Source organism: Carcharodon carcharias, chromosome 10 (genome assembly GCF_017639515.1).
Source record: "Carcharodon carcharias isolate sCarCar2 chromosome 10, sCarCar2.pri, whole genome shotgun sequence".
In the NCBI taxonomy this organism is placed as follows: domain Eukaryota; kingdom Metazoa; phylum Chordata; class Chondrichthyes; order Lamniformes; family Lamnidae; genus Carcharodon; species Carcharodon carcharias.
In genome coordinates, this window is record NC_054476.1 from 148,853,305 (window position 1) to 148,877,926 (window position 24,622).

The 24,622-nt window shown below is 44.7% G+C and overlaps 1 protein-coding gene across 1 annotated transcript in view; it reads right to left on the reverse strand.

The window, feature by feature from the left end:
• Window positions 1–24,622, reverse strand: part of gdpd1 (glycerophosphodiester phosphodiesterase domain containing 1) — a 46,412-nt gene extending 21,790 nt beyond the window's left edge. Inside the window, exons 1-2 of the mRNA XM_041198070.1 lie at window positions 24,357–24,622; window positions 11,391–11,433 (exon numbers count right to left, since the gene is read on the reverse strand). Of these exons, the coding sequence (XP_041054004.1) occupies window positions 11,391–11,433; window positions 24,357–24,492 (179 nt within the window). The 5' untranslated portion in view covers window positions 24,493–24,622. The remainder of the gene's footprint in view (window positions 1–11,390; window positions 11,434–24,356) is intronic.

The following is a 24,622-nucleotide window of genomic DNA, read 5'->3' on the forward strand; positions in this document are numbered from 1 at the left end:
TGCAGCCTCACAACCATAACGATCTTTGTGCTCCTCTAATTCTGGCCTCTTAAATATTCCTGATTTTAATCACCCCAACGGGGCTGTACTTTCAACTGCCTAGGCCCTAAACTCTCCGAGTCCCTCCCCAAATCTGTCTGTCCCGCTCTCCTCCATTAGGACACTCTTTGGTCCTAAAATTGCCTTATACGACTCAGGGTCAAAGTTTGTTTGATAATTGCTCCTGTCACTTTGGGGCGTTTTGTTACCATAAAAGGTGCTTTATGAATGCAAGTTGTTGTTCAATAGGTTTTTGAGGAACAGCAAGGGGACATCCAGAATCTAATCATTTTGTCATGCCCTCTGCAAACACTTATGAAACAGGAAGAAGGAGGCGCTAATACGACATCAGCAGCAAATCCCAACCTGCATCCTTAATCGAGAGTGGGAATTTCACGGACACCACCCTGAAGTAGATGTACACTGACCATTCTTTCATCTTCAAATTCCTGGAATCAACTGATCGGTGGTGTAGTGGTATTTTCACTGGGCAAGTAATCCAGAGACCCAGATTCAAATCCCACCACAGCAGATGGTGACATTTGAACTTAATCTGAATCTAAAAGTCTAATGATAAGCATGAAACCATTGTCATAAAAACCCGCCTGGTTCACTAATTCCCTATAGTGCCTCCCTTAGGGAAGGAAATCTGCCGTCCTTACCTGGTCTGGCCTACGTGACTCTTAACTGCCCTCTGAAATTGCCTAGCAAGCCACTCAGTTCTCAGAGCAATTAGGGATGAGCCCCATGAACAAACATATAAAAAAACAAGCTGGCCTGTCATTTTCGTGAGGCAAAAATTAAATATGGCCTTGACTGCATTGTTCGCATCCCAGGAAGAGATTAAGAAAAGAGATAGAGCTGTTTATTGGAGGTACAGAGTGCTGCTGTCCAAATAGCTGGCTTGCAGCCAGATTAATGATTCACTAAATGGCTGGGTTCCAGCTCCTGAACACTTGTAGTCATCAGGAAAGATTGAACAGGCTGGTGTGCTCTTCTCAACAGTTAAGGGTGACCTGGCAGAGGTCTTCGAGACCACGGGTTTGCATTGATACACTTTTCACAAACACCAGATGTCCCAAAGCGCTTTACAGCCAATTAAGTACTTCTTGAAATGTAATGTAGGAAATGTGGCAACCAATTTACACACAGCAAGCTCCCACAAACACCAATGCTATAATGATCAGATAAGGCTGAAGCATTTGCTACAATCTTCAGCCAGAAGTGCCAAGTGGATGATCCATCTTGGCCTCCTCCCGAGGTCCCCAGCATCACAGATGCCAGTCTTCAGCCAATTCGATTCACTCCATGTGATATCAAGAAACGGGTGAAGGCACTGGAAACTGCAAAGGCTATGGGCCCTGACAATATTCCAGTAATAGTACTGAAGACTTGTGCTCCAGGATTTGCCGTGCCCCTAGCCAAGCTATTCCAGTACAGTTACAACACTGGCATCTACCCGGTTATGTGGAAAATTGCCCTGGTATGTCCTGTCCACAAAAACAGGACAAATCTAACATGGCCAATTGCCGCCCAGTCTACTGTCCAAATAAAGTTGAGGAGGAGATAGACAGATTTTTAATTAGTATTGGGCTGAGGCCAAAATGAGATCAGCCATGATCATATTGAATGGAGGGGCTGAATTGCCTGCTCCTAGTTCTTATCATCAATAAAGTAATGGAAGGGGTCATCAACAGTGCTATCAAGCTGCACTTGCTGGGCAATAACCTGCGCATTGACGCCCAGTTTGGGTTCTGCCAGGGTCACTCAGCTCCTGACCTCATTACAGCCTTGGTTCAGACATGGACAAAAGGGCTGAACTCCTGAGGTGAGGTGGGAGTGACGTCAAGGTAGTACTTGACAGAGTGTGGCATCAAGGAGCCCTAGCAAAACTGGAGTCAATGGGAATCAGGGGGAAAACTGTCCACTGGTTGCAGTCATACCTAGCACAAAGGAAGATGGTTGTAGTTGTTGGTGGTCAGTCACCTCAGCTCCAGGACATCACTACAGGAGTTCCTCAGGGCACTGTCCTAGGCCCAACCATCTTGAGCTGCTTCATCAATGATCTCCCTTCCATCATAAGGTCAGAAGGGGGATGTTTGCTGATGATTGCACAATGTTCGGCACCACTCACAACTCAGATACTGAAGCAGTCCATGCCCAAATGCAGCAAGACCTGGACAATATCCAGGCTTGGGCTGACAAGTGGCAAGTAACATTCGCGCCAGATAAGTGTCAGGCAATGACCATCTCCAATATAACAAGAGAGAATCCAACCATCACCCCTTCATGTTCAATGGCATTACCATCACTGAATCCCCCACTATCAATATCCTGGCGGTTACCATTGACCAGAAACTGAACTGGACTATGGCCACAAGAGGTCAGAGGCTAGGAATTGTGTGATGAGTAACTCACCTCCTGACTCCCCAAAGCCTGTCCACCATCTACAAGGCACAAGTCAGGAGCATGACGGAATACTCCCCACTTGCCTGGATGAGTACAGCTCCCTCGACACTCAAGAAGCTTGACACCATCCAGGACAAAGCAGCCCGCTTGATTGGCACCACATCCACAGACATTCACTCCCCCCCACCACTGACGCACATTAACAGCGGGGTGTACCATCTACAAGATGCACTGCAGGAATTCACCAAGTCTCCTTCCACAGCACCTTCCAAACTCATGATTACTTCCACCTAGAAGGGCAAGGGCAGCAGATTCATGGGAACACTACCACCTGGAAGTTCCCCTCCAGGACACTCCATCCTGACTTGGAAAGATATGGCCATTCCTTCACTATCGCTGGGTCAAAATCCTGCAACTCCCTCCCTTAACAGCACTGTGGGTGTACCTACACTACCTGGACTGTAGCGGTTCAAGAAGACAGCTCCCATCCGCCTTCTCAAGGGCAATTAGGGATGGGCAATAAATGTTGGCCCAGCCAGCGCAGCCCACATCCCACAAATGAATAAAAAAAGATAATCTGTTTTCGTAATGTTGACCGAGGCATAAATGTTATCTGGGGCACCTGGGAGAATGCCCTTGCTCTTCTTCAAAATAATGCAGTGGGATCTTTTATATCCACTTGAGTGGTAGACAGAACCTGGGCATAATGTCTCATCTGGAAAACAGCACCTCTGACAATGCAGCACTCCCTCAGTACTGCACTGAAATGTCAGCCTAGATATTTGTGCTCAAGCCCTGGAATGGAACTTGAACCCACAACCTTGTCACTCAGAGGCAATAATGCTATCAACTGAGCCATGCACGATATGTAGCACAGATGTGTTTAAGGGGAAGTTAGACAAGCACATCAGGGAGCAAGGAACAGAGGGATACGTAGATAGGTTGGGAGAAGGTTTGTGTGGTGAATAACCTCCATGGGCCCAATGGCTTCTTTTCTGCGCTGTATGTTCTATGTAAGCAGGTTTCAGACCCAATCACAAGGGTCACATATAGCATCACATCGTATATTTTCAGGACCACCCAGGAGGAAAAACCGGTAAAACTTGGGAAATGATTGGTACTGGTCTGAACTGGAGTTCCATTTTAAGCTATACAAGACCAATTCAGACCAGTGCCAGTCATTTCCCAAGTTTTACTAGTTTTTCCTCCTGGGCATGGAGAAAACGGTCCTGTTCTTCGAAATAGTACCACGGGATCTTTTACATCCACCAGAGGGGGCAGATAGGATCTCAGTTTAACCTCTTGTCACAAAGACAGCATGTCAGACTGTGCAGCATTCCCTCAGAACTGCACTGAAGTGTCAGCCTAGATCGTGTGCTCAAGCCTCTGGGATGGCACTTGAACCCAGAATCCAATGAGCCACAGCTGAAACCATGGCGCCCACATATTGCGCTAAGGCCTGAGCCAACGACTAGCTTCCCAAAGCATGGATCTCACACAACTGGCGACAAACTGATAATAGGATTTCCCCTGATATGTATTTAAGCCGATGGTCAGGAAACAACTCTTCAAGACTCTGGTGAGAACAGGAACAAGGAGCGGCTGCAAGGTCCAGTACCTCACCCTAAAAATCTAATCCCACCGAGGCCCAGCGAGTTGACAAAGTTTCCAACTCACATAGAACAAGGAAATTCAGGGTTAAATCATAACCCAGCATGAGTCAGCTCTACAGGGCCAAATTAGAAGGGGGTGGGGTGTGGGGGAAGGGAAAGAACATTTATTAAACAAGACACACAATTAGTTCCTAAGAAACCCACCATTGTAAATAATTGCTGTGCTGATTTTATTCTGTGTCTAATCCCATCATGTGGGCCCTTTATCCCATGCCACACATTCCTCCAGGTTTAAGGCACTTAACTGAAAGTGTTTCAGTAACCTCTGCGACGGTGCTTTATGTTTAAAGGCAGATTTTGGAACAGCAATACCAAACAGACAACAGTGGTCCTTCCCACAACCTTTGTACAGTCCTGCGCTCCCAGTCTTCTGTTCCAAGCCAATTACAGGAGAGACACCTGGTTTGTGCAGCCGTGGTGGATACACAAAATGGTCCACTGATAACAGATCACACGGCTTCAAATGAGAGAGAATCTGCCCTAGATTATATTATTATTTTATTATATATTAGATAAATGGATTACTTCTTTGGGTCAGAGTTCTCTTTTTATCTCATAAAACTTGTGGGCCAGATCTTTTTTATCACCCAGATAGGTGTGACAATGTTCAGGCATGAAACTCACAGTTAGCCCCAGCAACATGCAGTGTGTTTAACACAAATTCTCATCCTAGCATAGCCAAACAGATGGATTTATTCTGAAATTGGCTCTGCCTTAAATATTTTCAAAAACACCCTTCAAGACAGGGGACGCAGAAAATAATATATTTTCCTTCTTTAATTCTCTTCATCGCTGTCCCTTTAGCCAGACATACCCTGACCAATTACCACCTGAGGGGTACTGGAGGTCCATTTCTGTCAAGGGAAATTTGAAAATGAAATTTGCAAAATCAATGATATTTTTATTCTTTCCTGGAACATTGGCATCATGGGTAAGTCCAATATTTGTTGCCCATCACCAATTGCCTTTGAAGGCGGTGGTGAACCACCTTCTTGAACCGCTGCAGTCCATCTGGTTTGACTTTTCTGTAGTGATTTGGCACAACTGGAGTAGATTTCTATTAAAGCAAAGTACTGCGGATGCTGGAAATCTGAACAAAAACAGAAAATACTGGAAAAACGCAGCAGGCCTAACAGCATCCGTGAGGAAAAGAACAGAGTTAACGTTTCAAGCCCTTATGACTTTTAAGTCATAAGGACTCAAAACATTAAGAGTCATAAGGGCTTGAAACGTTAACTCTGTTCTTTTCCCCACAGATGCTGTTAGGCCTGCTGCATTTTTCCAATATTTTCTGTTTTTGTTTGAGTAGCTTTCTAGGCCATTTCAGAGGGCAGCTAAGAGTCAACCACATTGCCATGGGTCTGGAGTCACAGGCAGGATGACAGATTCCCTTACCGAAAGGACATTAGAGAACCAGATGGGTTTTTATGACAATCCATGATTGTTTCATGATCACTATTACTGTGACTAGCTTTCAATTCCAGCTCTATTAAATTTCCCCTAATGATGATACAACTATTTATCCGCAAAGCAATGATCAAAAGAGAGACAATTATAGACCAGTCAGCTTGGCTCAGTTGGTAGCTCTTTCTCTTCTAAGACAGAAGTTTGTGGGTTCAAGTCCCACTCCAGTGCATGGTCTCAGCTGATAGTCAGGGAGACAGGTGGCGTAATGGTAAGTAATCCAGAGGCCCAGGCTAGTGGTCTGGGGACGTGGATTCAAATTGCAACATAGCAGCTGGTGGGGTTTAAATTCAATCAATTAATAATAAATAATACCTGGAATCGAAACCTAATCGCAGTAATGGTGACCATGAAGCTATCGTCAGCTGTTGTAAAAACCCATCTGGCACACTGATGCAGACTTGAGGGAAGGAAACCTGTCATCCTTACCCAGTCTGGTCTACATGCACTCCAGGTCCACAAAACTCTTAGCTGACCTCTGAAATGGTCTCCCAGCAACCCACTCAGATCAAGGGCAATTAGGGATGGCAAACAAATGCTGGCCTTGCCAGCAAAGCCCACATCCTATGAAAGAATAAAGAACATAAACAAAGTCTCAGGGCTGTTCTGAACAATTTTTCATCTTTCAGATGAGACTTTAAACTGAGGCTGTGTCTTCCTTCTCAGAGGGATGCAAAATATCTCGTGGCACCCTTTTTTTATTGAAGAGGAGCAGGAGATTCTATTAGCTTGGCATCATTACATCTTTAAAACCAGGTTATCTCTGATCACGTCTCACTAGGGTTTCTGGGATCTTGCCATGCATAAGTTGGTTGCTGCGAACACTTCTAAAGAATGTCATTGGCTGTGAAGCACTTTGGGATATTCAGAGGATGTGGAAAAAAAATTATAAAAGTGCAAGTTCTATTTTTAATAAGTGGGGCTTTTGGATTTTTGATGAAGTCTCCAAAGGTTTGACAGCGAAAAAAAAAGAGCATTATAATCGACTGTGGATGTAGATGAATGAACAAAAGAAGTTTTTAATATCACAAGGGGCTAAACTGGAATTACTCAAGATTCAAACACCATTAACCGCGTCTCCAGAAACAATGTAGGACTTTGAAGTCAATCCTTAGCATGAAAAAGAAGGGAGCACAGTGTTGCCATGGAAATGTGGAAGGCCTGCCTTAGAATCTCATTCACATTTGTAGTTGAAAGATTTTGTTAAAGACGGGCGAGGGTTTGCAGTTTGGGGAGTGAGGGGAGGGGTGCATAGAAAAGCAAAGGAACTGCCAAATCTCCAAGGTACCACATACATTTGTTCAAGACCCTGCTGCTTTTGGTAGCAGATGTCAAGAGTTCACAAGATGTCATGTGACCAATTTGACAGTCCCGTCTCCACCTACAGTTTTCCTTCTTGGAAGTGCTACCTTGTGGGGGATCTTTGTTAAAAGTAAATAACCTAAAGCGTCCAGCTTTTATTGTTGGATCAGTGGGAGATGAAGTTTTCCTGTAGAATAAGGAAGCAGGAGCTCAAAGTTGGGCAAAAGCTCCCATGAGATTCTGAATTTAGTTTCTGGGGCACCCCTATTCACACAGGCAATTCTTTTAAAGGTGGCAGGATAAGTTAATAAAGCTGTAGAAAAGCATTGGGAAAATTTTGCTTCAACAATAAAGGCAGAGAGAGTGCAAAAGGAGGGAAATTATGTTAAATCTTTATAAAATTACTGGCTAGGCCTTAGTTGGAGTTCAAGTGTCCAATTCTGAGCACCGCTCTTTAGAAAGGATATCAAGGCCTTCGATATTTCCTTCCCTAAAGGACATTAGTGAATGACAATCCATGATAATTTCATGGTCACCATTACTGAGTCTAGCTTTCAATTTCAACTCTATTAATTTGCCCAATTATGATACAACTGCTTATCCACAAAGTAATTATTGAAAGAGAGACAATTATAGACTAGTCAGCTTGGCTCAGTTGGTAGCTCTTTCACCTCTGAGACAGAAGGCTGTGGGTTCAAGTCTCACTCCAAAGCATGATCTCAGCCGATAGTTGGGGATACGGCGGTGTAGTGTTAAATAGTCCAGAGGCCTTACAGAAGAATTTTACCAGAATGGTGTCAGAGATGGGGGATTTCAGTTTTGTGGCGTGACTACAGAAGCGGAGATTGTTCTCCTTGAAGCAGAGAAGGTTAAGGGAGATTTAATAGAGTCATATAATAGTACAGCACAAAAGGAGGCCATTCAGCCCATCAGGTATGCACCAGCTCTTTTGAAGAGCAATCCAATTAATCCCACTCCCCCCTGCACTTACCCCACATTCCGACAATTTTTGCTCCTTCTAATATTTATGCAATTCTTATTGAATGCTGCCACTGAATTCCTAATCACCACCCTATCCGGCAACGCATTCCAAATCCTAACTACTATTGTGTGAAAAGGTTTTTTCTTATGTCGCCTCTGGCTCTTTTAGTCACCTTATCTCTGGCGATCTCTGATTATCGTCCCATCAGCTATTGGAAACAGCCTTGCCTATTTAATTAATCCAAGCCTTTTAAAAGCCTCTATAAAATCTCCTCTTAGCCTCGTCTGATTGAAGGACATGGGTTTTCAAAATAATGAGGGGTTTTGATAGAGGAGAGAGTGAGGAACTGTTGTCACCGGTAGGAGGGTCAGTAACCCGTGGGCACAAATAAGATGATTGGTAAAAGAATCAGGTGAAGAAGGGGAGAATTTCTTTTTGTAAACACAGCGAGTTATGATGTGGAATGAACAGCCTGCAAAGGGGGTGGAAGCAAATTTAATTACAGCTTTTAATTGAATAAATATTTGAAAAGAAAAAGAATTTGCAGAGTTATGGGGAAAGAGCGGGGAGGGTGGGGGAGTGTGACTAATTGGATAGCTCTTTCAAAGAACCAGCACAGGTCTGATGGGCTGAATGGTCTCCTTTCCCTATGCTTTCTAATTCTGAACAAAATTTTCTGATAAAGAGCACTTATAGCTTGAAGCCCTTTGTACAGCATCAACATAAGACTGACAAATATTACAACTCAAACAGCCAGTAGTAATGAAACACAGAACAATGCTGCTCAAGGGGACTGGTGCTCTCTCTCTCTCGCTGTAAGCAAATGTTATGACTGAACAAATCCATCAACTGAACCCTGCATCAAACTATTCTGCTCTTCAAGTTAATCCCGAGGGGCGAGAGAGAAGCATCAATCCACACAATTCAGGGCATCTAAAGTCAGAATGTTCTCAGACTCTAATTTCACTTGCTTTCAATGATGGACCCAATTTATGTTTCATTCTAAAGATTAGAATCTCGCAGTTTTGTGAGGGCAGGGTATTCAGAGACAGGACAACCCTAGACTAAGATTTCATGCGCTTTTATTGGGACACATTACAAAGCCAGCCAGCGCCACAGTACACTGATGTGTTAACTCATTCACTTGCGGCTGCTGACTTCAAGAGGCCCCGATCAGTGCCCAGCATCTCCTCTCCCACCAGGAGGATCTGCTTGAAAGGATGGAGAGAGTTGAGTAGAGAATTCAAGAATTGAATTTGGTCAGTCCCCACCAATGATGGGACTCAGACTAGATGCTGGTGAATGGTGAGAAAGGGGCTTAATTTTTAAAAAATCTTTTTGTAAAAATTTAATTTTGTTTGTGGTTAGCATTTAACTGAAATCTACAGTTTGAATTCTCAAGCTCCCAGCCTTAAGCTGGGTTTTAACAAGGGTCTTCACTGGATGAGCAGTTGGGCTCAGTTAATTAAAGCAGTTGAAACTGATTCCTCTGTGACTGGGTCAGCTAGCCTTTGTCTTAAGAGCATATAAAACCAACCAACTTAGTGCAACTTAGAATAGAATGTTGGAAGTTGGGTGAATAAGGGAGTTAGAGGAAGAAGGGAAAGAGGTGCTCCTTTACTTTGCGCATTTGATAACTCGAGAGGAGCAGCGGCATTAAAAGAGCGAGGAGAACCAGGCCCAAGACCAGAGCGGGGTCAGGAGCCAGCGCATAGGAGCAGTGGCCTTGGTAAGTAGGACCTGGTGAGTATATCCACTATAGTCTTTAAAGTAAAAGTTGGTCTTTAGTTTAGATTAAGTAGTGTTTAGAGTATAAGTAAGGTCCCTAGCATATATTTAATATTTGTTAAACTAGAGGAAGTAAAAGTGAAGGGAGTAATTTAAGGGTTAGTCTTTTTCAGATTGGCACAGTAGTGGGGTACCGCAGGGGTCAGTGCTTGGGCCCCAGCTATTCACAATATATATCATGGAGTTGGATGAGAGAACCAAAATTTGCTGGCAGCACAGAGTTAGGTGGGAATGTGAGTGGTGAGGAGGATGTAAAGAGGCTTCAAGGTGATTTAGACAAATTGAGTGGGTGAGCAAACACATGGCAGGTGCAGTATAATGTGGATAAATGTGAAGTTATCCACTTCGATAGGAAAAACAGAATGGCAAAGTATTATTTAAACGGTGATAGATTGGGAAATGTTGATGTACAAAGGGACCTGGGTGTCCTTGTACACCAATCACTGAAAGCAAACATGCAGTTAGGAAGGCAAATAGTATGTTGGCCTTCATTGCGAGAGGATTTGAGGACAGGAGCAAGGATGTCTTACTGCAGCTGTACAGGGCCTTGGTGAGACCACACCTGGAGTATTATGTGCAGTTTTGGTGTCTCACCCTAAAAAAGGGTATACTTGCCATAGAGGGAGTGCAGCGAAAGTTCACCAGACTGATCCCTGGGATGGCAGGATTGTCGCATGAGGAGAGATTAGGTCGACTAGGCCTTTATTCACTGGAGTTTAAAAGAATGAGAGGGATCCCATTGAAATGTATAAAATTCTGACAGGGTGGGTCAGACTGGATGCAGGGATGATATTTCCTCTGGCTGGGGGCGGGTGGGCAGGTCTAGAACAAGAGGTCACAGTCTCAGGATTCAGGGTAGACCATTTAGGACTGAGATGAGGAGAAACTTCTTCACTCAGGAGGGTAGTGAAGTTGTCGGATTTTCTACCACAGAAGGCAGTGGAGACTAAGTCACTGAATATATTTGAGGAAGAAACAGATAGATTTCTAGACTCTAAAGGCATCAAGGGGTATGGCGAGAAAGCATCAAAGGGTATGGGGAGAAAGTGAGTACGGCGTTGAGATAAGAGGATCAGCCATGATTATATTGGATGGTAGAGTAGGCTCGAAGGGCTGAATGATCTACTCCTGCTCCTATTCTCTATGGTGAATCTGGATGAATTAGGAGTAGGAGCAGAGGAAGGAAATGGATGGAGAGGTTGGGTGGACAGGGAGGAAAGAGAAGGTTTTTTTTTAAAAAAAAGTTATTTTAAAATAAAACAGTCAAGTGGTCAAAAGAGTAGCAACACATTGGGGTTGAGGGATCGTCAAAACGCTTGTTAGTTTGTCACCTCTAGGCTCAACTTCTCAAACACCCGATCTTACCAGGCTGCAGTTATCTAGCATGCACCTGTACGGTACTAATTCCTGACCTGACACCAATATCTTTCCCACGGTCACTGGCCCCGAGCCCCCAAGCATATCAAAGATGAACCCTTCGCTCCAGAATCCCTTCACCGCCTCAACCCACCCAGCAACCAGCTCCAGACCCATCAACCCCACTCGAACGTTCTTTACAACTCCAACCCTGGCCTCCCTCTACACTTCTCACGCTGGTGAAAGCCTGTAACTAAACACCCCCACCCCCCAACTACCCAGCACCAGATGTTGGGCGGAAGTCACTTCAGTGTCCCATTACACACGCTATTCAAGTTACAGAATGAAAGTCCCAGCGTGGAGCTGGTGCTGCTTACTGCCTGAAAGCTGTCATCGTGTTTTCCAGGTTCTCTCCCGCACCTGTTAAAAGGGAAAACAGAGAGACTTCAACATTCCGAATAGTTTTCATTGCTGAAGATAGTTTTGCCAACTAGTGTGGGTACACTGATGTGGTACAGCTCTTCAATATCACATGGCCAGGTCAACTCCACCCAACATGCTGCTACCCTTCAAAACTGGAATATATATATATATATATATATATGTATATATAAAAATAAAGAGTTTTAACTGAAATTATTGCACTCTCGCCCAGAGTCAGATTTAATCCGCAGTCCAGAGACTTGAGCATACAATCTAGTCTCCGACATCCAGTGCAGTACTAAGGGAGTGCTGCACTATTAGAGATGATGCTTTTCAGGGCAAATGTAAAAATCAAGGCCCCTGTCTGCCTTCTCAGGTGAACTTAAAAGATCCCAAGCCACTGTTTTGAAGAGCAGGGGAGTTATCCCTGGTGCCCTGGCCAATACTTATCCCTCAAATCAATATCACAAGATCATTTATCTCATGGCTGTTCAGGGGAGCTTGCTGTGGGTAAATTGGTTGCTGTTGTCTCCTACATTATAACAATGACCACACTTCAAAAGTATTTTGTTGCCTGTAAAACATTTTGGAATATCCTGATGCTATGAAAGTTGCTACACAAATGCAAATTCTTTCTTTCTATCTTTATTTCTTGCACAGGTATCAGTATAGATGTAGCTGAAGAATCTAGAACTTTGGGATTCAGCTTCTTTGAGATTTACCTATGGGGTTCGACCTGTCAAAATTAGTAATGCAGCTTGTATTGTGGATTTCTTGCCAGTTTTTCTTTGGGGGCTGGGGGTGGAGGGTAAGGGTACTGTCTAAACAAATTTTTGAGGGGTAAGGAGAAGGGATGAAGCTCTGAGAGCGTGTGCGCACCTCTATTCAGCTCTTTCAGGGAAGGGAGCTGAAAAACAATGAAAGAAATTGAAGATTGTATGTACACGGGTTCCTCTGCACCCGGGTTATGGGCCCAGGTACAATGGAGCTAGAAAAAAATCCCACCCTGCAATCTTGGGAACATACTAAAAACAACTCCCTTGCAACATGATTGAAAAGGTTACAAACAGTTTGCAATTCTGCTCACTGGTCATAAACACTCGGATTCATACCAGAGTGTCATATTTCTAACAAAGTGCAAAGTGTTTGGTCCTTGAACAGAAACCACTTCACTATAAAGATACGCACGGTTACAGTGCCCAAACCACAAAACAAGCAGTTACATGTTCACTGGCTGTGTAGGGGATGGGCAACAGCAAACAAAAACTAAAGCTGTAAAAAGTTCCAAGAAGGTGGGCAGAGATGCAAAGATCAGCATCTGAAGAATTAAGAAATCACCTGGATGTTTCAAAGCACTCGCCGTGGCTCTGCAGACCCAATTTTCTAGCTGATTCTGACCAGTAGCCACTCTTTACTATTGTGTTCGGGCTAATTGGGGAATCTGGAAGCTGCAAAGTATTTTTTAAAAAATTCATTCTTGGGATATGTCCATCCCTTATTGCCTTTGAGAAAGTCTTAGTGAGTCACATTCCTGAACTGCTGCAGTCCTTTATCTGCAGCAGGTTTTTTGTGGGTGTCACTGGCTGAGCCAGCATTTATTGCCCATCCCTAATTGCCCTTGAGAATGCAGCGGTGAGCTGCCTTCTTGAACCACTGCAGTCCATGTGGTGTAAGTGCACCCACAGTGCTGTTAGGGAGGGAGTTCCAGGATTTTGGCCCAGCGACAGTGAAGGAACGGCGATATATTTCCAAGTCAGGATGTTGAGTGGCTTGGAGGGGAACTTCCAGGTGGTGGTGTTCCCATCTATCTGCTGACCCTGTCCTTCTAGATGGTAGTTTGATACAACTGAGTGGTTTGCTTGGCCATTTCAGAGGGCAGTTATGTTGCTGTGGATCTGGAGTGCCTGCAAGACATTGGGTAGGTTTTTACGACAATCCAGTAGTTTCATGATCGTTATTTAATGATACCAGCACTTAGTCCAGATTTATTTATTGACAAGGGCAACAGATACATGGGGACACCACCACCTGTATGTTCCCCTCCAAGCTACTCACCTTCCTGACTTGGAAATATATCACCGTCTCTTCACTGTCGCTGGGTCAAAATCCTGGAACTCCCTCCCTAACAGCACTGTGGGTGTACCTACACCACATGGACTGCAGTGGTTCAAGAAGGCAGCTCACCACCACCTTCTCAAGGGCAACTAGGGATGGACCATAAATGCTGGCCCAGCCAGCTCCACCCACATCCCATGAATTAAAAAAATTAAATTCCCCTCAGCTGCCTTGGGATTTGAACTTGTGTCCAGAGCATTCGTCCAGACCTCTGGGTTATTAGCCCAGCAACATTGCTATTCTGCTACTGTGCCCTGCACAAGGGGAGAAAAAAATTCAGCTGGTGCTTGCAGCATATTCACACTTTTCCTCTCTGCCCTTGTCTCTAGTTTTCCTTCTCTTACCAGTTTATTTTTGTATCTCCTGCAGACTTATTCCTGTGAGCTTTGGAGGGGTGGCAACTGGTTAAAGACTCTTCCAAACCTCAAAGCAATAATGGTGAATTTAAACTTTTTAATCGCATGGGAGAGTTTCTTCCACCTCACACACACCCACCACCATTCTGGTGTCCTGGACAATATTTATCCCTCAACTGACAGCATCAAAACAGATTATCTGGCTGTGCGCAAATTGACTGCCACATTTCCTGCATTACAACAGTGACTACACTTCAAAAAGTGCTTCATTGGCTGTAAAGAGCTTCAAGAGCTCAGCAAAGAGCCTATATAAATGCAAATTCTCTCTTTTCTCCCTGGAGCTCCCACTGCTTCTCCCAAGCTAAGGTAATTAATTATGAAGTTGGGGACATTCACCGTTTGCAGATTTTATTTAAGCATTTGAGAGACTTTTTCTTTTTAGGAAAGTTATAATAAAATGCCATCGACCAAATGTTTTTTTTTGCATCTCAGTGGAGTTTTGCTAGGAGGCTTCACATCGCACATCCTGCTGATTTCCCTCAAGAGTAAGGATTCAAGTGCTGTGGTGAACCTTGAACTCCTGACCCGTTCTTATGATCAGAAGTCACAGCTATTGTGCACACGCGTGCACACACATTCTATTCCTACTTCCCCCCACCTTCCCACAACTGGACGCAATCTGCTAGCTGAACTCAGCCACAGTCAGAGTTGGGAGTTACAGCTGCCCTCAAGGGTAACTCGAGAGAGAGAGAGAGAGTGGGGGGGGGGGGGGGGGGGGGGGGGGGGGGGGAAGAGAGAAGTAAGACAAACTGGGTTCTTGCTGCTGAACACTGCCTAATGCTATGACTGGGGCTGTATGATGAGGGAGGGATTCTGGGGCTTTCCTTGATGGGCATTCTGAATGGACATCTTCACTCACCTTTCTTGGGCTCATGACTATACCTCAGCATTGGCTTTCCTACAAGGATTCACATTTTTCTTTTCAAATCCCTTCACCGGCCTCACCTCCTCCCAATAATCTGTAATGACCGCCAGCCCCACAACCCTCAGATCTCTGTGCTCTTCCAATTCTGGCTTCTTCCAATCCCCGATTTTCATCGCTCCAGCAACGGTGGCAGTGTCTTAGCTGCCCAGACTCCAAGCTCTGGAATTCCCTCAAAAACCTTTCCACCTCTCTCTCCTCCTTTAAAGATGCTCTTAAAAAAGTCTCTCTTTAACCAAACTTTTGGCCATTTGCACAAATATCGCTTGATATGGCTTGCTGTCAAATTTTGCTTTGTATGCTCCTGTGAGGCACCTCGAGACATGTTGCCGCACTATATGAACGTAGGTTGCTGTTGTTGGACATTCCTCCCCTCCCCAGTTAAATAAACCGATGGTCACTGGTCAGTCTCCCAGTTGGAGAATGGTCACTTAGACCAGGTTAACAGAGCTTTTTGATTGTACCTCAGTGCCTTCGGGAGTTGGGGGAGCAGACCAGGGGTGAATTTTATTTTAAAGGGCAACTGATTGATACAGCTCTGGCTTGGTTTGAAATGTTAAATAATTTTACTGGTGCAACTTTCCCAGGAGATCAACTCCAACCAAGCTCTGCTGATCTATAGAGGCTTAAACATCCACCCCTGTGGTAGACCTGGAACTGCTGACTGGTCCGTGTGATCAGAACCCACAGTCACAATTATCACAGATCATTGTGCAATTTTTATGGAATCAAATCCTCTTTCCCACCCATCACATTCACAATGACTGGTCGCTGGTCAGGTGCTGAGTTAGCAGAGCCTGTTACGTCTGTTGAAGTATGGGGATGCTACAATTGACCGGGATAATTGACCCAGTGTCAGGGTTAGTGACACTCCCACTGCAGAGCAAAAACCACCTGCAGAAGGGGGCAGGTTTTGGGAAGAAAGCAAGGGGAGAGTAAAAATCAGCCTGGGTTCCCACCCACCCAGTCCCCAGCAGAGATCAGGATTAGAAAAAACAATCAAGGGGGCAGAAGTCAGTGGCGCATGACACCAGAACCTAAAAGGGTTAAGTTATACAGACAGGTTGCTTAGAGTAGGCTTGGATTCATAAACCTGTGGCCTCTACCATCTAGAAGGACAAGGGCAGCAGATGCATGGGAAGTGCACCATCTGCAAGTTCCCCTCCAAGCCACTCACCATCTTGACTTGGAACTATATTGCTGGGTCAAAATCCTGGCACTCCCTCCCTAACAACACATGGACTGCAGTGATGGTTGTTGTGGTTTCTACATACGAGGCTGCACCTTGGCTTGATGATTGATAAGCTTTATGATCTGCGTGGAGAAATGGGAAGGGACAGCCATCTGGTGCTGAGGGAGTTGTTTACAGAGAATTGTGCTCCTGAGCCCTGTCTCCAATTTTCTCTGCTGTTTCCCGGCATCTTACTGGAACGCTGCCTAGCTTGTGTTGGCCATAGGTGGAAAGCTCAACTGTACAGCTTCACTTTTCATACGTTCCAAAGTATTGGAAAGCCAGCCAGAGTCAGTATAAATCAACAGGCCAGAGAAAATGGGAGGAAAAATATACATTGAAAGAAAACTAAGATGCTATGAAGTGACATTGACCTCATCTCTTTTAAATGCTTCATTTACCCTGTCCTCATTGATCTACAGGGGAGGTTTTGTGGCGGTGGGTTAGTATCCCTGCCTCCGAGACAGAAGCTCCAGGTTCAAGTCCCACTCCTGGACTTGATACCAAGGAAGGTGCTTGAGGGAACGCGCGCACCCCCCCCTCTCTCAAGATATACAATCTGGTGAAAGGCTGGTGACCAGTTCCAGGGAAAATTAGCCACGGGAACAGGAGGTATCGGGGAGCAGTGGGTAACATTCTGCTTCAGAACGGGTTTGGGTCCCACCCCAGCACTTGATGGCCAAGGAAGATGCGTTTATAACATGGCCAAACAGGTTGTGCATCAACCTGCAAATCCTTCCAAAATACGCTAATGGCAGGTATTAACAGTGGGACAGATTTCTGGTCGGCCATGCGATGGCCTCTACCATCACTATCCATAGCTCCAGACTACAACATGCATGTAAAAAGAGCAAGTTGCCACAGCAACTCAGGCTCTGAACTGTAACACACCACCAGCAAATCCACATTGGGGCATTTTGTTTGACATTAAAAAGGTGGTTTATAAATACAAGTTGTTTTGCTTGTGCAATTTTCCCAGATGACCTCCCCCTGACCACATTCTACTGATTGAGTAGATAGATCAAGGACACACTACAATCACAACTTCTGACTGATCCTTCCGTCTCCAGTGTCTGCAATTACTACTATCAAATGCTGTGAAATTGCACCACAATAAGGAAAGAACAACTACCCTTACCAGACACCAAATGCCTAATACTGAGTACACACGGAGCCTCATCAGAGAGCACCCAGATGTCACAAATGACTTCAAATAACCCGAGTTAGCAAGAAGTGGAAGACAGACCACGTAAGGAGTAAGAGAAAGAGTCTGTCACACACTGCCCGAACCTGCTCCGTCATTCAATAAAGTCATGACTGATTTTTCACTTCAACTCCACTTTCTCACCCTATCCCCACATCCCTGGATTTCTTTAGCATCCTAAAATGTATCAATCTCAGTCTTGAATACATTCAATGACTGGGCCTCCACAGGGGTAGAGAATTCCAAAGATTCACCACCCTAAATGAAGAAATTTCTTGTCTCATAGGCCCTCCAGATAGGGGAAAATGGGGCCTCTCAGCATCCATCCTGACAAGCCTTCTCAGATTCAAATGTTTCAATGAGACTACCTCTCATGCTTCTAAACGTCACAAAATACAGACACATTCTATCCAACCTGTAATCATAAAGCAACCTTGCCATTCCAGGAGCCGAGGGAACGTTGGGGGGGGGTTGGAGAAAAGAGGGAGAACAGGAATGAATCCCAGTTCCTGCTCCCGATTGACCAGATGTGACACCCTCAATTTATTCTTTCCTGGGATGTTGACATTGCTCATCCCTAATTGCCTTGAACTGAGTGGCTTACTCGGCCACTTCAGAGGATAGTTGAGAGTCAACTGCATCACATATAGGCCAGGTAAAGGCATTAGTGAACTACTTCAACTTTTTTTAAAAATCCATTGAATTTTAATTCCATCAGCTACTATGGTGGGATCTGAACCCATGTCCCTAGAGCATTAGCCTAGGCCTCTGTAGCTCACTAGTCCAGTGACATTACCACTAGGCCACCACCTCCCCCTGCTGAATGTTGCAAAACCTACCCATACTCACTACCTAAGGTCACCCATTAGTAAAGGGCACTTGTTTGATGTGCTGGGGAGTGGCCTCCTTATCCCACTTTAAAAGTCAGTGACCTCCAGGGGGAGAGAGAGAGAAAGAGAGCTGGGTGCAAGAAAAGAAACTCCTCTTGGATGAGAGTCAAACAAGCAACAACACATACTCCTGATTTCAACAGGGCTCTCCTAGCAGAGGAGGGAAAAAGTGAAATCAGGAAGGAAATGATTCAGAGCTGCTGATTTCTTGGGGATTTTTGGAAGGGGGCGGAAAGCAGATCCTCTGCCTGTCTTTTCTACCAGGGAGTGGGAGAGAGGGGCAGGGGCATGGATCTAACTGAACACTGGAGCTTTTAGCAGTCAAAGATTCCCCCCGCAGTGCAGACTATGAAGCAGGTTTCTCAAAATGCTTTTGTTAGAATTTTATCATAAGGGACACTCAAGTCCACAGAGCCAGAAAGCAGCAGTTTTGGGAACAAGGCAGGAAATAGGGCAGATGGCTGCAATACAATGACATATATATTGTAGGGAAGGACTTGGCCAGAAGCATGAAATACAAGCTAGCGGAGATCATGATCAAATCGCATTGTGTTCTAGTCAGATTGTACCATACGATATTGCACCCAGTTCTCATGTCCAAGAGGAGAGTACATATGGGGAGGCGGTGGTGTAATGGAATTGTCACTGGACTGCTAATCCAGAGACCCGGGGTAATGCTCTGGGAACCTGGGTCTGAAGCCCACCACAGCAGATGATGGGCTTTGAATTCAATACAAATTTGGAATTAAAAGTCAAATGATGACCACAAAACCATTGTCGATTGTCATAAAAACCCATCTGGTTCACTAATGTCCTTTAGGGAAGGAAATCTACTGTCCTTACCTGGTCTGACCTACACGTGACTCCAGGCCCACAGCAATGTGGTTGATTCTTAAATGCTCTCTGAACAAGGGCAATTAGGGTTGGGCAATGAATGCTGGCCACATCCCACAAATGGATTAAAAAAAAAGAAACATTTAAATGCTGGTGGCAGCACAGACTAGAACTGCCCCATGCCTGCCCCTGGTATCAGAGGTCCAACTATTGAGGAAAGATTGGAGAAACCTAGACATCTCAGCCTGTAAAAAGAGACGATGAGAGATGCTGTTATAGACGGATGCAAGATTACTAATGCTGTAGAAAAGGATTGACCCGGAATATTTCTTTTAATTAAACTGAGATTAGAAGAGGATACAAGTTCAAACAAGAAGTTGGCGAGGCTGTAAAATGAATAATCTTGGACCCAATGCCTGTGATATGTCCCACACAATATTCAGTCCCATTGTCTTCCACGGAACTGATTATCAGACAGGCTGCATAACTGGCGACAAGGGTGAAATGGTTGATTTTTTAACCTTGCCCAAGTCCAACAGCACCCCTAGGTTCTATTAGGACTGATTAAAAAATTATTCTTCACATGAAGAGTGTGAGTGTGAAGATACTCCATTGGAGTATCGCAGCAAAAAAAAAGGAATCATTTGAGATAAATGGATGCTACAATGGCAGGGGGAAGGTGGGTGCTGGGACTTCTGTGGATGAATGGACAAGGTGGAGTAAATGGACTTCCTTCATCTGTAACTAACTCACCTGTCCCATCTTGTGCATTAAATCCATGTATGCATGGGGAAAAGCTGTTCAGATACTTCCCACCTTGCAAGCTAACAGGTTTTTAAAAATGTATTAATTCACAGGGTGTAGGCATCACTGTCTGAGCCAGTATTTATTACCCATCCCTAATTGCCCTTGAAAGGGTGGCGATTAACTAGCTTTATGTTGAACAGCAATGGTTCACCGTGGTTTTCATACCACTGAGCGGCCATTTCAGAGGGCAGTTAAGAGTTAACCACAATTCTGCGGATCGAGAGTCACAAACAGACCAGAACAGGTTATGGAGACCAGCTTTTTATTCTAGATTTATTTAATTAATTAAATTTAAATTCCACCAACTACCATGGTGGGATTTGAACTCTCATCTCTGGACTATTCATCTAAATCTCATATTGACTAGTCCAACAACCTAACCACTATGCTACCCACAACTGGAGATACAAACAAGATACCACAATCTATTGCCAGCTAATTCATTGTATAAATCAACCAGTTACTAATTCTAGTATTTTAATTATTTTCTGTCCCTGCTACATCTATCCCTTCCATCTGGTATCACCCACACAGAAACGCACAACTTCACTCACTGCATGTCATTCAGCTGAGTTGCTGATTAGGCCACTGCAATCGTATCTTGCACCTCACAGCTGAGGCTGGCAGGAATATGGAATCAGCAAATAATCCTCCAAGATACTGATGATTATACAGGGAAGTTTATACAGCAGAGCTATCATTGCAAGCAGAGTGCAGATAATCATGTCCCAGGTTCATTATTTGACTGCAACTGATGAGGGATCACTATGGGTTTGTGAGGGAAGATGGCCTCATGATAATTAAGACTGGCTACCATCTTGACCCACGATATTTAGTAGGCTGAGACTTCACTGCTCCCCACTCAGCAAGATATGGATTACAGCTAAGCTCCCAACAGAACAAAGCTATATTCTCCCCAAGAAACTGGATATATTTCAAAGGGATAAATTGCACACACTCCGTCAGCAGTTAAACCAGAGCTAGGGCAATGCTTGATTTTCTCCCCCATATTCTTCATCTTCTAATGTAAGTACTGACTTGACTGCAGCCACTTGGGCAGTGACTTGTTGGCAGATGAGGTGGGAGAGGCCACTGGAACAGCTGGGCTTGGAGATGACAATGTGATCCTGGCTGGTCTCCCATCCTCAAATTTCAGCTCATGACCTTATTGCACACCAAGTCCTGCTCACTTCCCTTCAGTGGTGGGGAAGCTTCTAGAAACAATTATTTGGGATGGAATTAGTAGTCACACGGAAAAATAAGGATTGATTAGGAAGAGCCAGCATCGATTTCTAAAAGGGAAATCGTGTTCAACTAACTTGGAGTTTTTTCGAAGAGAGGGTTGATATGGGTAATGCTGTTGATGCAGTAGTGTACATGGACTTTCAAAAGGTATTCAGTATGGTGTCACACAACAGACTTGTGAGAAAAGTTATAGCTCATGGAATAAAAGGGACAGTAGCAATGTGGATATGAAATTGGCTGAGTAATAGGAAAATACTGGTCAATGGATATTTTTCAGGCTGGAGGAGGGTTTATGGTGGAGTCCCCCAGGGGTCAGTATTGAGACCCTTGCTTTTCTGGGATATATATTAATGATCTAGATCTTGGCGTGCAGAGGACAATTTCAAAGTTTGCGGATGATACGAAACTTGACAGCACTGTAAACTGTAAGGACAGTGTAGAATTTCAAAAAGACATAGATAAGTTGGAGTGGGTAGATAGATGGTAGATGAAGTTTAATGCGGAGAAGTGTGAGGTGTTGCACTTTGGTAGGAAGAACACGGAGAGACAATATAAAATTTGGGGTACAATTCTTAAGGAGGTGCAGGAGCAGAGGGCCCTGGGTGTATATGTGCATAGATCATTCAAGGTGGCCGGACAGGTGGAAAGATCAGTTAAAGTATACAGTATCCTATGCTTTATTAATCAGGGCATAGAGTACAAAAGCAAGGTGGTTATGCTGAGTTTATATAAGGCACTAGTTAGACCTCAGCTGGAGTAGTGTACACAATTCTGGGCGCCACACTATAGGAAAACTGTGAACACATTGGAGAGAGTGCAGACGATGTTTACAAGAATGGTTCCAGGGATGAGAAACTTCAGTTATGAAGAGAGATTGGAAAGGTTGGGACTGTTCTCCTTGGAGAGGAGAAGACTAAGAGGAGATTTGATAGAGGTGTTTAAAAATCACAAGGAGGCTGGAGGTGGTGGATAGGGAGAAATGGTTCTTGCTCGTAAAAGGATCAAGAATGATAGGGCACAGATTTAAAGTAATTTTCAAAAGAAGCAAATGTGATTGAGAAAAAACTTTTTTGCACAGTGAGCGGCTCGAGTCTGGAATGCACTGCTTGGAAGTGTGGTGGAGGCAGGTTCAATTGAGGCATTCAAGAGGGCATTAGATGATTATTTAAATAGAAACAATGTGCAGGGATACAGGGAAAAGGCAGGAGGAATGGTACTAAGTCATAATGCTCATTTGGAGAGCTGGTGCAGACACGATAGGCTGAATGGTCTCCTCCTGCATCATAACTATTCTGTGATTCTATCCTGCTGACTGACCTTGGCTCTCAGCTCGCCAACCTCCAAATCAAAATGGTAATCCTCATGTCAAAAAAACCCTTCACTGTCCCACTCCTCACAATCTCTAAATCTCACCCATGAAGTGCAGAGAGGGTTTACTAGATTAATACTCGGAATGGGCGGGTTATCTTATGAGGAAAGGTTGGACTGGCTAGGCTTGTATGAGCGTAGAAGAATAAGAGGTGACTTGAGTGAAACATAAGGTCCTGAGGGGACTTGACAGGGTGGATGTGGAGAAAATATTTCCTCTTGTGGGAGAATCGAGAACCAGGAGTCACTGTTTAAAAATAAGAGGTCGCTCATTTATAACAGAGATGAGGAAAAATTCTCTGAGGGTCCAGAGACTTTGGAATTCTCTTCCTCAAAAGGTGGTTGAGGCAGAGTCTTTGAATATCTTTAAGGCAGAAGTAGATAGATTCTTGATAAGGGGATGAAAGGTTATTGGGGGTAGGCAGGGATGTGGATTAGAGCATAAAATTAGATCAGCCATGATCTTGTTGAATGGCGGAGCAGGCTCGAGAGGCGAGTGGCTCCTCCTGCTCCTAATTCATATGTTTGTACTCTTCCAAACTCTCTGCTGGTCTTTCGTGCGTTCCCCCCAACCCTAACTCCTGGCAGTCATATCCATTGGCTTAGGTCCTCACTCTGGAATTTCATGCCTGGACCCCAATGCCTTCCAAACCTCTCTTTGCCTGCAAGACCTTCTTTGACAAAGCCTTTCATTACCCCTTTTAATATTTCTTACTTTAACTCGGCATCTATGTATTCCTGATTACGCGTTTGCAATTTACTGTTGCTGACTCCCTGCTCTGCCCAGAGTGCCCCTCATTCCATACAGCAAGAACAGCCAGAGCATTAAACACATGGGACATCATTGTCAAGCCTTATCCTTTCTGAATGTGCTCCGTTGAGATTGGGGCAGGGTGGTGGAGAGTCTTTGATGCTCTTTTCTGGCCAATTCTTCCCAACCAACGACCCCAGCCTAGCCAAGGGGTACTGAGGCTAACTAAGACACCAGTACAGCCAAACCAGGTGAGAGCGTCTAATGGAGCACAAACCTGGGACAGTCGCAGTCTGTGGCTCCGCTGCTTCCTGGCTAATCTGACCGGAAGCCATCAGGAGGATAGCAGCATTAAATATGTAAACTACAATCTCAGATTATTCTGAAGTTTTCCTGGATGCAGGGACCTGAGAGAAATCTCACAAGTCCTCTCTCATGGGAAGTACTGTCTCTGATGACTGACTCATCATCCTCGGATTATATTTGGATGCAGATCATGACGGTGCAAACTGTGCGCACGGTGTGGTGACAGGTTGAATGGTTTTACCGCCTCTTATCATGTTCTCCTCTGTAGACACCGCGGCGTCAACCGCTGACTGTGTCCTGGAGTGGAATGGGGGTAAAAGAAACAAAGCGATCAAACAATATTCCAATTTCCATAAAGAGGTGAGGGGTGATTGTTTTAAAAGTCTTGAGTGCTGGGGAGAGAGACAGCAAAGAGCTGCAGCCTCAGGAGAGCCGCCAGGTGACTGATAGTCTCAGTTTGCAGCCTACAGGGGGAGGGAAGAAGGGGCTCCTCATTCCCAGTAGGAGCAGTGTGTGTGTCTGAGAGTACATGTTATATGCGTGTGTGTGTGTGTGTGTGTGTGGGGGGGGGGGGGGGGGGGAGCTGTAGGGGCCACCAGAGCCTTTTGGAAAAGGCTTTCACCAGCCTCACACTACAAAAAAAAACAAGGCTTGTCATTTAAAAGTCACACCGTATAAACTGAGGAGCAATAACAAATGATTGAATAAACCCTTGTAAGTGAAGACCTTCCCCGCAGAAATGAATCTACCGTTAAAAAAAGCGCCACAGTAACCTCCCTTCTTTACCAATAAATACTCAGGTGAGAGAGAAAGAGAGGCAGCTTCACTCACCCCCGCGGTGTGAGATATGCCGACTCCTGAAGCTCTGTTTCTTCTTGCTATGCAGCAGGCTCGGGCACTTGAGCAGCAAAACCGAGGAGAGCACGAAGCCACCCAGAGTGGAGAGAATATACATCGCAGCTGACATTTCTGCCTCAGTGACAGCCTTTCCACTCACCTCCCCCTAAATAGATTTATATAAATAATTCTAAAAACGATAGACAGTTGTAAGTGGGAGTCCTTAATGAATGAGGGGAGGAGGACACTTAACTGCGCCT